This window comes from Anomaloglossus baeobatrachus, chromosome 6 (assembly GCF_048569485.1).
Source record: "Anomaloglossus baeobatrachus isolate aAnoBae1 chromosome 6, aAnoBae1.hap1, whole genome shotgun sequence".
NCBI lineage: Eukaryota > Metazoa > Chordata > Amphibia > Anura > Aromobatidae > Anomaloglossus > Anomaloglossus baeobatrachus.
The window spans coordinates 464,443,673-464,460,069 of NC_134358.1; the positions used below are offsets into that span (position 1 = coordinate 464,443,673).

Genomic DNA, 16,397 nt, shown 5'->3' on the forward strand with positions numbered 1-16,397 from the left:
GTTGCTGCTATGTGTCAAACGTAGCGAGATTGCTGGCGAGGTCGTTGTTGCGTCACAGAATCTGTGACTCAGCAGCGATCTCGCCATATGTGAAGGTACCTTTAGACATAAAGGGGTTGTCTGGTCTAAAATGACAAGTATGCAATCACTCGATCTTACTGTAGATATGTGAATCCTCACATCGCATGCACTGTGCTCTGTGAGGATTCTCCAGTGTCAGAACTGGGAACAGCAGTCACATGGCAGCAAGTATGTAATATGCAGACTTCCGGCCAAAATCCGACTGATTGGGCTTGGTCTCTCTCAATGCAAGTGTATTGAACGAAGTATGCATATTGCATACTTGCAGCCACGTAAATGCTGTTCCCGGCTCTGAGACTGTAGAATCATCACAATCCACAGTACTCTCAATTTTAGCATTGACAAGTCTGAAGTCACATAGAGGGACTGCAGAATAGTCATTTTACACTGGACAAGCCCTTTAATTGCTATTAAGAAGGCTGCAGGGTCTCCAATAACACTAAGTGCCAGGACACAGTGTGGCGAAGGCTTTTAGAGGCTGACCTGGAGTCTCTTTCCAAGAAAAACTTCATAAACACACACACTTCTTTTGGATGTACAGTGATTGGACTGCAGGGAGCTGGGGTAAAGTTATTTTCCCTGATGAAAGCTGTTTAGGACATCTGGAAGAATGATTGTTCCGAGACATAAAGGTGAGCGCTACTATGAGACTTGTGTCATGTCAAGAGTAAAGCATTCTGAGACCATTTATGTGTGGAATTGTTTTTCATACAAGGTAGTAGCTCAATCACAATTTGGCCGAGACCACTGCCAAAAATTTTTTTTTTATTTATTTTGCTTTGCTTTTATAGCACCATCAGCTCTTTACAGACATTGTCATCACTGTCCCCATTGAGGTTCACAGTCTACATTTCCTATCAGTATGTCTTTAGAGTGAGAGAGCAAGCTGGAGAACCTAGAGGAAACCCACACAAACACGAGGAGAACATACAAACTCCTTGCAGGTATTGTCCTTGGTGGGATTTGAATCCACAAAGGAAAACTTCTGCAGAGGAACAGTGTTAATCATGGAGCCACCATGCTGCCCAAATGCCAAGAATAAATTGTTGATGGACAATGCTTTTTCGAACATGACGGAGCACAATGTCACAATGAAAAAGTAACAACTAAATGGCTCAGTGAATAAAACATTGACATTTTGGGGCCATAGCCAGGTAGCTCACCAGATCTCAATCCTATTGAGAACCTGCAGTCCTCAAAAATCAGGAGGACAAACACAAGCATAGCAATGGTAATAACTCCAAGCATAGTTTGCCATCAGTCAGGATTTGGCCCAGAATCTGAAGTGCAGCATGCCAGGGAGAATTGCAGAAGCCTTGAAAAAGAAGGGTCAACACCTTACATTTTGAATCTTTGCAAAAACTTTATGTATCCATTAATAAAAGTTTACATACTTATAATTGTATCTCCATATACCACAGATCTAAAAACACTGAAGCAGCAAACTGTGGAAACCAACATTTGTGTCAGTCTCAAAATGTTTGGTCCCGACTGTTCTAGTAAATGCCAAACTAGTACTATGAAGGGTTAAATAGTCTCATTAATTGTGACCACGGAGGCCAGTAATTGGCTGAGAAGCTATATTCTGTGTATCAACAGGGACAAGTAAGTGGAGACCAGCAGTGGACCAACGACATGACATGGGAGCGGCATGATCACTTTTTTTCTTTTTATAGCCTTTAACCCTAGAATGCATACCTGGGGTCTCGCAGGCCTGCTAAGTCACTTGTTTTCTATTGTAGATTTCTATGGTTGCGCTTTCTAGGGTTAACACATTGTTGAGGCGTCCGACCTAATGACACCTGTAGATGAAGCAGACTTTGTTATTCTACCACTTTACTATAAAACACATTTTATATACTGGGCCGGAGTAGCACACCTCATCGAGGATCTGCCTGCACAGTGTTTGCTTAGTTGGCAATAATAAATGCCAATGACTCCACCAGCTGATGAATGGTGCCTCATTTGTTCTTTAGTAAGTCTGAAGATTAATGACTGTCATAAATGTTTAGAAGAAAAAGCTTTTTTTTATTTTATATGTTCCAAAAGAAACAACTCAAAAATACATATTTTTCAATCATAGAATGTATTGACATTATGGTGCACGAAATAAAAGACATTAATAATATGTATTTTTTTCTAGTGAAGAAATGAAAGTTCTATTGAATCCTGATTTTCTGGAACATGACGCCTAGTAAGTCCGAAACCTTACTGTGTAATGGACGTAAATGATAACATCCCCTAGCTATCTGAAGGGTGTAGGACTAAGATTGGGAGCGCTATTATGTGGCATATCAATACTAACGCAATGCAGTAGCATGATGCAAACATTAAATACATTAGTATAATAATAATAATCTTTATTTCTATAGCGCCAACATATTCCGCAGCGGTTTACAATTCAGAGGTTCATATACATATTGTCATAAGTAGTAGTTATAGAAGATACAATAATAAGGCAAAACTGACAACCCTTCTCGTAAGAGCTTACAATCTACAAAAAGGTGGGGGAGACAAGGTATAGGTGATTATTTACAACGACGGTCCAGCCATCTTGAAGAAATGACGGATGGATAACGCTGCATAAGCCAGTCACCAGCCAGTCTTTGTGATGCTTTTGGGTGCAGTTGCGTTTGATGGAGAATTATGTTCTGAGAAATAGTGGACGGGCTATATATAAACAGACTTCGATTAGGGAAGGTGATGGCCACCCTAAAAAAATGTGTTTTTAGGGAGCGTCCGACGCTATGTCAGTTGCGGTTCATCATAATTTCTTGGGTAGAGCATCCCAGAGAATTGGTGCAGCTCGGGAGAAGTCTCTGAGCTGGGAGATGGAGGTTTGGATTAGTGCGGAAGGTTAGTCGAAAGTCATTTGTGGAGCGTAGAGAACGGCTAGGGTGAAGACAGACATGAGGGTGTATTACACACACAACAATGTCAGGGTCAAAGATCATATTTTGATCAGAGTGTGTGAGCCCATCTGCCAGCCACAACATGATTTCTTTCAGAATATTTTTACTTATATAGCTCCATCATATTCTGCAGTGCTTTACAGACATCATCACTGTCCCCAGTGGGAACCCCAACTAAATTCCCTATTCAAATGATTTTTATTAGGTTTTGTAGTTAACAAATCTTGAAATCATGCGTTACAAAATTTAAGGACCTATAGATAGTAATGACAAGGTTAAGAAAAAGCACATATTTTGCCTCCCCAGTTTGTTAGTGTTGATACATCAAGCAGTATATTTTGTTGGTCAAATCAATTGCTTATGAATTAACTTTTTGCAAAACATAACTAAACAACAAATAAAATTAACAACTTCCTGACATGGATTCCGTAGACAGTCCAGCAAATTTGAGAGATCAGAAACATATAATTCTAGTGAGTTTTAGATCAGGGAGGTATCAAAGACTAGAGCTTCAAGCCTGGAATTATTAGTGAGCTTGTATTTCTCAAATATAGTTAGTGTTTTCTTAACGTCAGTTGGGCTATATAGTCTGTCGGTGATTGGGCTCTGGCCATGGGTTCCATTTGGTGAGGTACTTTGTTTGAGTATTATTTTTTATGGCATGGTAGTACTCTAAAGTTTTATGTAGAGTTAGTTTCTCCTTAGCTTCTTGAATATTAGGAGCTTTCTCACTTTTCCATTTGGATGCAATGAGATTAGTGGACACTAGTAGAATATGTATTACTATGGGCCTAAAATGCTTAGGTATCGCTTCAATGTTTAAGAGAAGAAGAACTAATTCTGGAGTTAGAGCTACATCTAGCTGTGTAATGGACCTTATAAGTGATTGAATGTCTCTCCAGAATTTCTTAATGTTAGGACACGACCAAAATATGTGAGTTATGTTGCCTGAATTTCCACAGTTTCTCCAGCATTTGTTTGAGGTATCTGGGTTAATTAAATGCAATTTATGGGGTGTGTAATACCAGCGGGTTGTTATCTTATAATTGGTTTCTATAAGAGCAACGCAAAGTATATTTTTGTAGACTGTGGCCAATGACTTTTGAAATCTTCAAATTGATTTTCTGGGATTTTTAACTCGATTTTCCACTTTTCCAAGTGTTTTAAGTTAAGGAGATTTGTGTCTTCATTATAAATTTGGTAGATATATTTGGTTTTCCAAGTGTTTTGATTATTTGGATTCTTTAAGAGAGCTGTGATATTACTTGGAAGGTGGAGGGTGGTGCTAGGTTTCATGAATATTTTTTCTATTATCTTCCAAGTTTTCTTATTTGACTTTGTTAGTTTGAATTCTATTGCTAAGTCTTGGCAGGGCTTCAGCTTATCGTTATCGAGTATGTCTGAGGTTAAGCATATTCCCTTGGATTTCCAGTGGTTGAGCTTTAATCTTGGTGAGAATGCAGAAAGCGTTTCGATCTTCATCCAACCTATTGATTCAGTGCCGTGTATTTTTCTAGATTGGGCTCCAAATTTCCTCCATGTTATTATTGAGTTCCTGGTGATGACCTCCTTAGGTAGTCGCTTTTTAGAGTCGCATAGGTAGGTCACCACCAGGTCTCCAACTTCTATATTTGGACAGTAAGAATCTTCAAGTCCCACGCATGCAGGTTTATCATCTCTGTTCCAATACTTCTGGCTGCTTTTAATAGTCGTTGCTTGATAGTAAGCCATTATGTTTGGCATCCCCAACCCCCCAATGTTAGTTGAGTTTGGAGTTTTTGTATAAGCTTCTTCTTGATTGGTAATGGGATAGTTGTGAATGTATAAAGTAGCTTGGGAAGTTCCAGCATTTTGTATGTGTTTATTTTTCCAAACCAGGAAAGCTCTACTTTGGATAGATGTTGTAGATCTTTTTGGATGGTATTATAAATGTCAGTAATATTCTGGTTAGCGCAGTCCTTTGTGTTTTTTGTTAGTTTGATTCCTAAATAAGACATGCTGTCCACATTCCACTTAAATTTGATTTCCGATTGTAGGACTTTTAATAGATCCTGATCCAGATTGAGGTGCATAGCCTCGGTTTTATCCATATTGACCCTATATACTGAGACCCTTGAGAATTCTTAAAAAATTTCCAAGGTCTGTTTGACCGAGTTCAGTGGATCCGTTAGAGAGAGTAGGATGTCATCTGCGAAACGTGACACTTTGAATTGTCTATTATTAGCAGGGACGCCCCTAATCCGGCTGTCCATCCTGATCTTCTCCGCCAAGGGCTCAATGAAAAGATGGAACAATGACGGGGAAAGAAGACACCCCTGCCTTGTTCCATTCGAGATGTTGATTTTACCCGAGAGGAGACCATTTGTTAAAATTCTTGCAGACGGGTTTGAGTAGAATGATTTTATAAGGTCTAATACCCTTCCATTGAAGCCAAATTTTTTTAAAGTTTGAAGTAAGTAGTTCCACTGAACCCGGTCAAATGCCTTCTCAGCATCAATTATGATAAAGACTGTGGGAGTCTTAGTTTCCCCTGAGTGAGTGAGTAGGTTTAGGATTCGTCTGGTAGCGTCTTCTGCTCCTCTGTTCGCAATGAACCCCACTTGATCTTTATGTATAAGGTTCGGTACTATTTTTTGTAGTCTGGTGGCTAGGGTTTTTGCCAATATTTTCAGGTCAGAATTTAGGAGCGAAATGGGTCTATAGTTTCCAATGAGGTCTCTGTCTCCCCTTTCTTTATACAAAACTGATATAGTGGCTTCATGCATCTCCTCAGGTAATTTTAAGCCTAGTGATAGTTCATTGATGACGATGGTTAAATATGGGGTTAAGATTGTAGCAAACGTTTTGTAGTACTCATTGGGAATTCCATCTGGTCCTGGTGCTTTATTTGGTTTTAGAGAGTTTATTGTAGCCATTATGTCACTGTTTTTGTATGGGGTGTTTAGAAAATTTAAATCTTCGTTAGACAGAGAGGGTAACTGAATCGAGTCAAGGAATTGATTGATGTCTTCCTTAGTGGGTTTGTCTTCTAGTTTATTATTTTTTAAGTTATATAGGTAGTGAAATGTCTTTTGGATTTTTGTAAATTTTGTTGTCCCTATCTCTTATCTGCAAGATTTTGGTCTTAGATCTCAGAATTCTTGTTCTTCTGGCTAAAAACACCGAAGGTTTATTCATGAGATGGTAAAAATTGGATTTTGAGGTCAGTATTAATCTTTCGTATGCGTTTGAGAGAATGGTTTTTAAATCTAGTCTGAGTTTTAAAATTTCTTTTTGTGTGTCATCTGATGGACTATTTACTTGTGAATTTTCTAGTTCTCTAATTTTATTTATAATCTCTTCGGTTTTCTTTTGTTTAATTTTATTAATCTTAGTGTTAAGTTGGATCAGGGTTCCTCTGATGACTGCCTTATGGGCTTGCCACAGAGTTGTGATAGAGACATTTTCTATGTCATTATATTTGAAATAATTTTTTAAATCATCTTGTATTTTTAGGCTATGGTCTGGGTGGGCGAATAGAAACGAGTTAGCTCTCCAAGTTTTATTTATGTGATGATTGGTGAGGATTTCAAATGTGATGGGAGAGTGGTCTTACCACACTCTAGGGTGAATGGTAATTTGTTTAATTTTCTGTAAGGTATTGATGTCAGAAAGGACTAGGTTAATTCTTGAAAAGGATCTGTGGGGGTTTGAATAATAAGTATATTCTACTGAGGTTGTATTTAGGCATCTAAAGATGTCGTATAGCTCCTCTCGGTTCATCCAAGAATCAAGAGTGACATTGAGTGCCCTGCCTTTGTTGGAAGAGTCGAATTTAGGGTTAGGTATGGCGTTAAAATCACCAAAAAGTAAAATAGATCCCCTTTGGTGTGATCTAATTAAAGATAGTACTCTATTTAGGAAGGTAATTTGTCCCTTGTTGGGAACGTATATGTTGGCTAGTGTGTATGTAGTGTTATTTAGTTTGCAGATGACTATTAGATATCTACCTTCTGGGTCAATTATCATTTTCAGTTCTTCAAATCTTATTGAGTCTCTTATAATGAGAGCCACACCTGATTTTTTCTTTTCATTTGAAGAGAGAAGGATTGTTGGGAATGATTTATGTTCAAATGTGGGTGTTTTTTCTAGGGCGAATTGTGTTTCCTGTAGTCCAATTATATCTGCTTTGAATTTTTGGATGTCCCTCCATATGAGAAACCTTTTTTGTGGCGAGTTTAACCCATTGTCGTTGATAGTCTGGAATTTTGTGGTCATCTTGGTGGTTGATAGCTTTTTTTTTTTTTAGGCTTTTTCTCTTGGTGTTGTCTAGATATTTGATCTTCCTCCTGCTGGGGATACTTTTTGTCATGTTATTGATCATGTCAGGTAAACTTGAGGTAACTATTTTAAACATAAACATGGGGTGAAGTTTCAAGGTAGATATATTGTGGGAGATGTATTACAACAAATTTCTCCTTGTGGGCTAGTGTTTTCTGCCTATTAGGGTGGTCCCGATTCAGATAAGGGACTTGAGCGAGGGTGCACTGATAATTATCTAATGGGATCATCTTTTTTCCTTCCCAGGTTGGGGAGATGCAATTTTCAAGTCTTTGAGCAATTTCAGCCCCTCTTCCGGCTCTTTGATTGACATGGTTTTTTGCTTAAATGTGAAGATCAGATTATTGTTTGGATGGCCCCAGCGGTATAAGGTGTCATTTTTCCTCCGAGCATCCGTGATAGGCTTATAGTCTCTTCTCCTTTTTAAAGTCTCCTTTGAAAGGTCGATAAATACTTTTAAGTTCTCGTGGGGGATGGTAAAGTTTTATTGTTTTGTGAGAAATCCATTAGTTTTTCTTTTGTTCCATAAAACATAAATCTCGTAATGACGTCTCTGGGGATTTCTTCTGCTATGAATGTCGGTTTTGGGAGCCTGTGAACGCGTTCAAATGAATGCTCCAATTCTGGGAGGGAGGGTAAAGCTTTTTTCACTATGTTCTTTACATATGTCATAAGGTTTGTGTTTTTGATCTTTTCTGGTATTCCTCTAAATTTTAAGTTACTTCTTCTGTCTCTATCTTCTCTATCTATCCATTTATTTCTTAGGAATTTTACCTCTTCTTTTAGCCTATCTTGTTCTTTTTGTAAGTTCTTTGTGTCCTTTGAGAGTTCCTCCACATCTCTTTCAGTTTTCTCCGATCTTAAGGCTATCATTGCCATAGATGTTTTCAAGTCATCTAAGTCAGTTTTAAGCGATTTGTTGTAAGCTCTGAAGAGGTTGTGGAAGAATTCCCGGTCCAGTGGCTGGCCCACATTGTAGTTCACCATGAATTCTTCGTCGTTTGAATCTCTTCTTGCTTCTTTTTTGACTGGGCTTGAATTGGAAGAATTGCTCTTGTCTGAGTCTGTGTCATCAGGTAGATTTGTGACTTGGGCAGGGTTGTGTTTGTTTTCCATTTCTTTTCTTTTCTTGGTTAACCGTAACATCAAGTGAGGGAGTGAGAGCAGGTGCCCATAGGTCCCTATTGTTGTCTCCACTATTTTTCCTTGATGATTGAGTAGGACCTTGGGCTGTTGGGGGGGGGGTTTGGTCCATGCACTCCTCATACATGGTTTAATTGTCTACTGTTTTACTATTAGGATTATTTTTGTTTTTGGGTGGCATTGTGTAATAATAGGAGTTTTATAATGTGCTTTTATTCTACTTTTACAATGTAGTTTATTGTGCAGGTTAACTATTGTGGCTTTAAGGATTTTTCTCCTTCTCTTACCTAATCCTCCTCTCTCCCTCCTGTAAAGTAGTTATTTCAGTCGAATGTCTCCCCTGTCACATCTATAGTTTCCAATTTTGTTTTTGGCTATTCTGATATACTTAAATTCCTCTGCTTTATGGGATCTGGATATGAACAGGTGAGTGGTAGTATTATGGTACAGACAGTATGGGAGGGTATATTTGGAGTTCCTCTGTGGGTCAGGCCCTTATGATGTGGTATGCTCAAAATCTGCTTATTTGTGGGGTCTTTTGTAGTATAACTCTCAATTAAAGTTTTAATTAGGCCCTTTAAATGTATGGAACGGAAGGTACGGTACTGTGGCACATACACAGCATGCGTGAGCTCACATTTGGTAGTGTCTGTGCCACAGGGATCCCCCTCCCTCCTCCTGGGTCTGTTGCCACAAAATGAGGCTTACTCAGTTACTCTTGGTAGTCTTAAGAGGTTGTAGTAGTATAGAGAGGTACCAGTGTGGGAAGGATGAAGGGAATGCAGCAGTCACCACTTGTCTGTTTAAAAGTTGCTTTCAGCTGTGCAATGCTACTGAAAATGGGCAGCAGCTATGCCTTAGTTGTGGATGATTGCTGCACTCCGCTCCCTGTCGTCCCCACAACGTTGCTATATCAATCTTCTGTTGTAGTGGTGATTAAACCAGAGTCTGCGGGGCTCGGGTATGTGGGAAGCCCGCCGACTTCGCTTGAGTGATGATCCGCTTCTATACTGTCTTGTGCAGATGCAGAGTTCCTTCACATCCTAGATCTGCGATGCTTGAGTACGTGGCAGGCTCTTCCACCTGATCAGCTTGCGGTAGTGTCCGTGATGTAGTGCTTCTGTGAGCCGCTGACAAGATTAGCTATGCATCTGTTAGAAGTGCTGTCTGAACCCGGAATCCCGTGCGTAAGGTCGGTGCAGATCTGATCACCCAATCTGCTGGCAGGCTGTAGACTGTCTGTTATAGCTGACCGCAGCTAAACCACAGATCCCTCAGTGACGTTTCCCCGCTATTTATTGTATTACGGGTGGTTAAATAGTCTATATAATAGTAAATGCCGGTATATGGTGATTCAGTCAATATAGGGGCAGGATCCTTTAAATGCAGGAAGCTTACTGAGGAGAGCTCTTAAACAATTATCACTGTGGGAGTTTGTCAGAACTGACAGGATGTGGTAATATGAGCCACTGCTAGGAGCCAGAGAGCAAACAATGCAATGTAGTGATATTAGTCCAAAATAAAGTGGTATTGCTCACCTGGTTGCAGGAAATCTATGAAGCTTTGTATTTATCGGTTGAGTTCTTGCTGTTGTGTTAGGTGCCTTGGTAGTGGATGTCCCAGATAGATAAAAGAGGCAGGAGACCCAGGCTGTAATGGCTCCTTAGGGCTGCATCATGGGTTCAGGCCTCCTTGTAAGTATTTAGATGAGGCAAAGTCCTAAGAAGTCCCTAGTAGGATCAAAATGCTCTCTGTGCACTTCTGCGCTCTGTCCTGTTTCTTTGGTAGGGAGATGAGCCTTTAACCCCTTAACGACCCATGACGTACTAGATACGTCATGGATCGTGTTCCGGTAAGCCCCGCCCCCTGCCGCCGGCGGGCGGCGGCGATCGGCGCACATATCAGCTGTTATCAACAGCTGATATGTGTGCCTGCTAGCCGCGGGTGGAATCTCTTCCACCCGCGGCCATTAACCCCTTACATTTCGCTGCCAAAGTCTTGGCAGCGATATGTACATGGGCGCCGCCATGACAGTGACTTACCCCGCCCCCGCCGGAAGTCACATGACATGATCACGTGACTTTCGGCGGTTGCCATGGTAGCACAGGGTCATGTGATGACGCCTGTGGCTAACATGAGTCACTTCCTCTCAATGCCGGAATACAGCCGGCATTGAAAGTGAAGCAGCAAATCTGCAGTTCTCAGCTCTGTAGCTGAGATCTGCAGATTGTGCAAAGCGATCGGATAGCTGATCGCAATAGCCCCCTAGGGGGACTAGTAAAATAAAAAAAAAAAAGTAAAAAAAAAAGTTTTAAAAAATTAAAAAAAAATAAAAAAACCTAAAAGTTCAAATCACCCCCCTTTCACCGCATTGAAAATTAAAGGGTTAAAAAAATAAAAAATACACACATATTTGGTATCGCCGCGTTCAGAAATGCCCGATCTATCAAAATATAAAATCAATGAATCTGATCAGTAAACGGCGTAGCGGCAAAAAAATTCCAAACGCCAAAATTACGTTTTTTGGTCGCCGCAAATTTTGCGCAAAATGCAATAACAGGCGATCAAAACGTAGCATCTGCGCAAAAATGGTACCGTTAAGAACGTCAGGTCAAGATGCAAAAAATAAGCCATCAATGAGCCTCAGATCCTGAAAAATGAGAACGCTACGGGTTTTGGAAAATGGCGCAAAACGTGCGCCACGTTTTTCGGACAAGCTTGTGAATTTTTTTTAACCCCTTAGATACAAGTAAACCTATACATGTTTGGTGTCTATAAACTCGCACCGACCTGAGGCATCATACCCACACATCAGTTTTACCATATAGTGAACACGGTGAATAAAATATCCCAAAACCTATTGTACAATCCCACTTTTTTTGCAATTTTTCCACACTTGGAATTTTTTTGCCATTTTCCAGTACACTATATGGTAAAACTTATGGTTTCATTTAAAAGTACAACTCGTCCCGCAAAAAACAAGCCCTCATATGGCAAGATTGATGGAAAAATAAAAAAGTTACGCCTCTCGGAAGAAGGGGAGCAAAAAACAAAAACGCAAAAACGGAAAGTGCCCAGGGGCTGAAGGGGTTAAAAAAGCTAAAAACCCTGTTTCTGGTGATTAGAAGCAGAAGAACCAAGTCCCTGTGTCTTCACATGGGAAAGCAGGCCACGCCCACCCCCAACTAAATTCCCTATCTTTGGAGTGTGGTAGGAAACAAGCTAGTATCAAATGAACTCAGCAAACATTGAATACATGAATTACACCATTTCTGAAAACAAAACCAGCAAACGGTGAGGTTATTAGTGGCATTTTGAATAAATTGTGTGTCCTTAATTATCACACTGCTTCTTCACTTCTGGCGGGCACCGCTACACACACCACCCTTTAATCATGTTCAAAGGCTAAACTGCTATATATATGGTCCATCTCTGGTTTAGGACACTCTTTGCTTCTGGTTAAAGAGATTCTCAGTGAATAGAAATAAACATAACTAATGGAAATGTCCCTATAAATGCATTCTTTAATACTTTCATTAGCAAATCACTATAGTTTTGCTCAGGAAGGTAATCACTATACAATTCAACTGACTGCCATCTTCTTACAGTGAAAGAGAATACTAATATAGGTGCCTCTTAAAATTAGCAGTTAGAAGCGTCGCCCTTCTCTTTATTTGTAGGGAAATGTGTTCTGAATACCAGGTATGGTGAGGTAAGAAGAGGCTGCTCACACTGCTGTCAACCCTGTGTATATGAATGACAATACATGGTATGGTTACCTCCAGGTCACAGAAATAGAGCTTCCAACCGCACATACTTGTAAGCATTGCAGCCACAAATAATATTTGTAGGATGGATATCTATCAGTACAATAGGATGGCAGTCATTTTAATTATATAGTGATTACCTCTTTTGACAAAACAATGGTGCTTTGCCAATTTAATTTTTTTAGCAATTTCCCACAGTTATTATTTATTTTCCAGACAGCTCTTTTAATGGGAATCTGTCAGCAGATCTTTGCTATTTAATCTGAGAGTAGCCTATCGTGAGGACAGAGTCCAGGGATACGTCACACTAGGCTGTGTGCTATAATTTTACTATAATCAGTGTGTTATCGGCAAAAGATTATCACTGCCTGACTAGGTCTCAGGTGCCAAGCAGTCAGGCTAATCTGTGTAACCCCGCCTCCACCGCTGATTGGCAGCTTGCTGAGAATGCACAGTGTATACAGGAAGCTGCAAGTCAGGGGTTTGGGTGGAGTTATAGGTCTTCGCTCTGCTACATCTACATCATACAAAACAATGATTCTATCAAAACTGCAGCAAGCAGGCCAGTAAGTGACATATCTCTGTAATCAGGCTATCTGCACCTACATAATGCTACTATCAGATTCCATAGCAAAAAGCTGCTGACAAATTCCGTTTAAGAAATGCCTAACTACAGCTCTGTTATATAATAGATGAATAACCGCCCTGTGACATTTTCTATTAGATTTATGGAATATTTTTATATAACAGTGCCCCTTGAAGTTGGGGCTTAGTAAATTAGGTTTTCATGCCGACTGCGTCATTTTAACAACAGAAAATATTTTTGGGATTACTACCAAAGGGGCATTTTGAGAATATATTAAAGTGCACCAATCACCAGGATTTTCTTTTATAACCTAAAGCCAGTGCTATACCAGCGCTGTCATGCTGATTCTATACATACCTTTAGTTGTCAACTAGGATGTATACTTTTTGAAACACAAGCAAGTAAAGTTTGTAAAAGGAGCAGCTTTTTGAATGGCAGCAGCTGCTGATCAGCTGATAGCTAGGGTGGGTATTCATAGTTTCCCACCCCCTGTCTGTCCATCCTCCCCCTGTTATTTATGCTAATTCTAATATAGTTCTATAATAATATAATTCTACTATAGAATTGTTTTACTAAGTGTCTAGAAGGACCTGTGCTGATGTCATACCCATGTGACCAGAAGGGCAAGGCCTCAGCCAACATAGCTGATACCAGGAAGCAACATTAGTTTTCTTTTGACTGAGCCCCACCCCTTCTGGTCACATCGGTATGACATGAACCCATGTCCTTCTAGCCACTTAGTAAAATGCTTCTATAATAGAATTAGCATAAATAACAGATAGGGGAAGGACTATCAAAACCCACCCCAGCCATCAGCTGATGGGCAGCTGCTGCCATTCAAAAAGCTGCTCATTTTACAAACTTTACTTGCTTGTGTTTCAAAACCTATACATCCGAGCTGACAACGAAAGGTATGTATAGAATCAGCCTGATAGTGCGAGTATAGCACTGGCTTTAGGTTATATACGAAAATCCTGGTGACTGGTTCCCTTTAAGTTATTAAACAATGACTATACTTAAGTGAAAAAATGATTAAACTCTCCATTATTCCACGTGTATTGGTGCATGTGGTGCTTATTGTACAATGTTTCCTGGTGCACATTGACCACTGTGATGTGTTCAGCAGAGTATTACAAATATTCTTCCTTGTTCTAGTGCCTTGTTTTCAAACCTTATGGGAAGCGCAGAGCCTTGGTTTTCTACATACGAGCACGATTCTCGAAAGGTAAGATACAAGCTGTGCTGGAATGTCGTATTTGTATTTCTGTATTTTTTTTTTTATTGATTTTTTTTTGTTTAATTGCTTAGCTCAAACCGTCATTTTCTAGCCGTTCAATTTAGTGGTAAGCCACAAGAAAAAAAGTAAATAACCAATATTATCTTGAGATCTTTATAAACAGCCTGTTTTGTTGGTACCTCAAGTAATAGCTATAGTTTTTGCTTGTTTTTGGTTTAGACAAATAAAAATATCAGTGTTGCTTTAAATGATATGGACACATCTCCGTGCATTGTTACCAAAATGTATGTATTTTTGCAGTTTTTGCACAAGGGCTTTATTTAATAGGCTCTCCAGAAATACAGTAAGTACCTAATATATATATATATATATATATATATATATATATTATACCATATTTTTCCGCTTTATAAGACGCACCTGATTATAAGACGCACCCCCAAATTTGGTGAAGAAATAGAGAATTTTTTAATAAATGGGGTCCGTCTTATAATGCCAGTGTCCGTCTGACAAATAATATAGGGTATATGTCCCTCATACCCCCCTCATCCTAAAATTAGCCCCCTTAATCTGGATATGGCCACCTTATATTGAACACGTCCCCCAGTGATGCCACATTTCCCCTATGGCTGGCACACATCCTCTATGGCTGGCACACAGGCCCACTGTGGCTGGCACACAGGCCCACTCTGGCAGGCAGACAGGCCCACTCTGGCAGGCAGACAGGCCCACTCTGGCAGGCAGACAGGCCCACTCTGGCAGGCAGACAGGCCCACTCTGGCAGGCAGACAGGCCCACTCTGGCAGGCAGACAGGCCCACTCTGGCAGGCAGACAGGCCCACTCTGGCAGGCAGACAGGCCCACTCTGGCAGGCAGACAGGCCCACTCTGGCAGGCAGACAGGCCCACTCTGGCAGGCAGACAGGCCCACTCTGGCAGGCAGACAGGCCCACTCTGGCAGGCAGACAGGCCCACTCTGGCAGGCAGACAGGCCCACTCTGGCAGGCAGACAGGCCCACTCTGGCAGGCAGACAGGCCCACTCTGGCAGGCAGACAGGCCCACTCTGGCAGGCAGACAGGCCCACTCTGGCAGGCAGACAGGCCCACTCTGGCAGGCAGACAGGCCCACTCTGGCAGGCAGACATCACCCTCTGTTACATATCGCCCTTATGTTGCCTGCCCACTGGGGCAGGCAGACAGGTCCACTGTGGCTGGCAGACAGGCCCACTGTGGCTGGCAGACAGGCCCACTGTGGCTGGCAGACAGGCCCACTGTGGCTGGCAGACAGGCCCACTGTGGCTGGCAGACAGGCCCACTGTGGCTGGCAGACAGGCCCACTGTGGCTGGCAGACAGGCCCACTGTGGCTGGCAGACAGGCCCACTGGGGCAGGCAGACAGGCCCACTGGGGCAGGCAGACATCACCCTCTGTTACATATCGCCCTTATGTTGCTGCTTTTAGTAAAATAAACTCTTTCCTTACCATCTGCAGCAGTGTCCTGTCTCGTGTGTCCCTCCTCAGGGTTGAGCTCCTCCTGTCTCCTGCACTTCCTACTTCCTGGTTCTAGTGCAGGTCATGTGATCTTGACAGCAGAGAGATATCTCTGCGTGCCTAATCACAGCAGCAGGAGGGAGATCGGGCAGACGCTGGAGGAGGTGAGTAAAGAGTTTATTATTTTACTATGGGCAGCAGCATGGGAGGCTATAGCTAACACAAGGGGAGGGGGCATCCTGTGCGATCAAAGGTAAGCACAGGCAGATATAATATGTGCAGCTCCCCCAGCCCATCAGCGCGATGCAGTTTCAGCACCACGCTTCTGATGGACAGCGGCTGTGCATATTATATGAGCGGGAGCAGGAGATCAAACGCTGCTGCTCCCAGCTTTCCCTGCCCCCAGCAGCCCCCAGTACCGCTCCAGAGCTGCCCGCACCTCCACTGGACTCTATATATACATATATATATATATATATATATACACCCCCCCGTATATTCGGATTATAAGACGCACCCCCTACTTTCCCCCAAAATTTGGGGGAACAAAAGTGCGTCTTATAAAGCGAAAAATACGGTATATATATTTATTTATTCACTTATATAGCGCTATTAATTCCACAGCGCTTTACATGCATTGGCAACACTGTCCCCATTGGGGCTCACAATCTAAATTCCCTATCTGTATGTCTTTGGAGTGTGGGAGGAAACCGGAGAAAACCCACGCAAACACGGGGAGAACATACAAACTAATGTAAATGTAATTATTAATACATTCTCTATAGTGCACTAAAATGTCTGCCATATGGTTACACTGACAGAAACCTGTCCTACAATGTTATTGGCAGTACCACCTATGAGC

At 41.3% G+C, this 16,397-nt stretch overlaps 1 protein-coding gene across 2 annotated transcripts in view; it reads left to right on the top strand.

Annotated features, from left to right (window-relative positions):
* TBC1D5 (TBC1 domain family member 5) overlaps positions 1 to 16,397 on the top strand; it is an 835,136-nt gene that overhangs the window by 505,217 nt on the left and 313,522 nt on the right. For both annotated transcript variants that reach the window (XM_075316666.1, XM_075316667.1), the window contains exons 12-13: positions 2,225 to 2,275; positions 13,965 to 14,034. In XM_075316666.1, the coding sequence (XP_075172781.1) occupies positions 2,225 to 2,275; positions 13,965 to 14,034 (121 nt within the window). The remainder of the gene's footprint in view (positions 1 to 2,224; positions 2,276 to 13,964; positions 14,035 to 16,397) is intronic.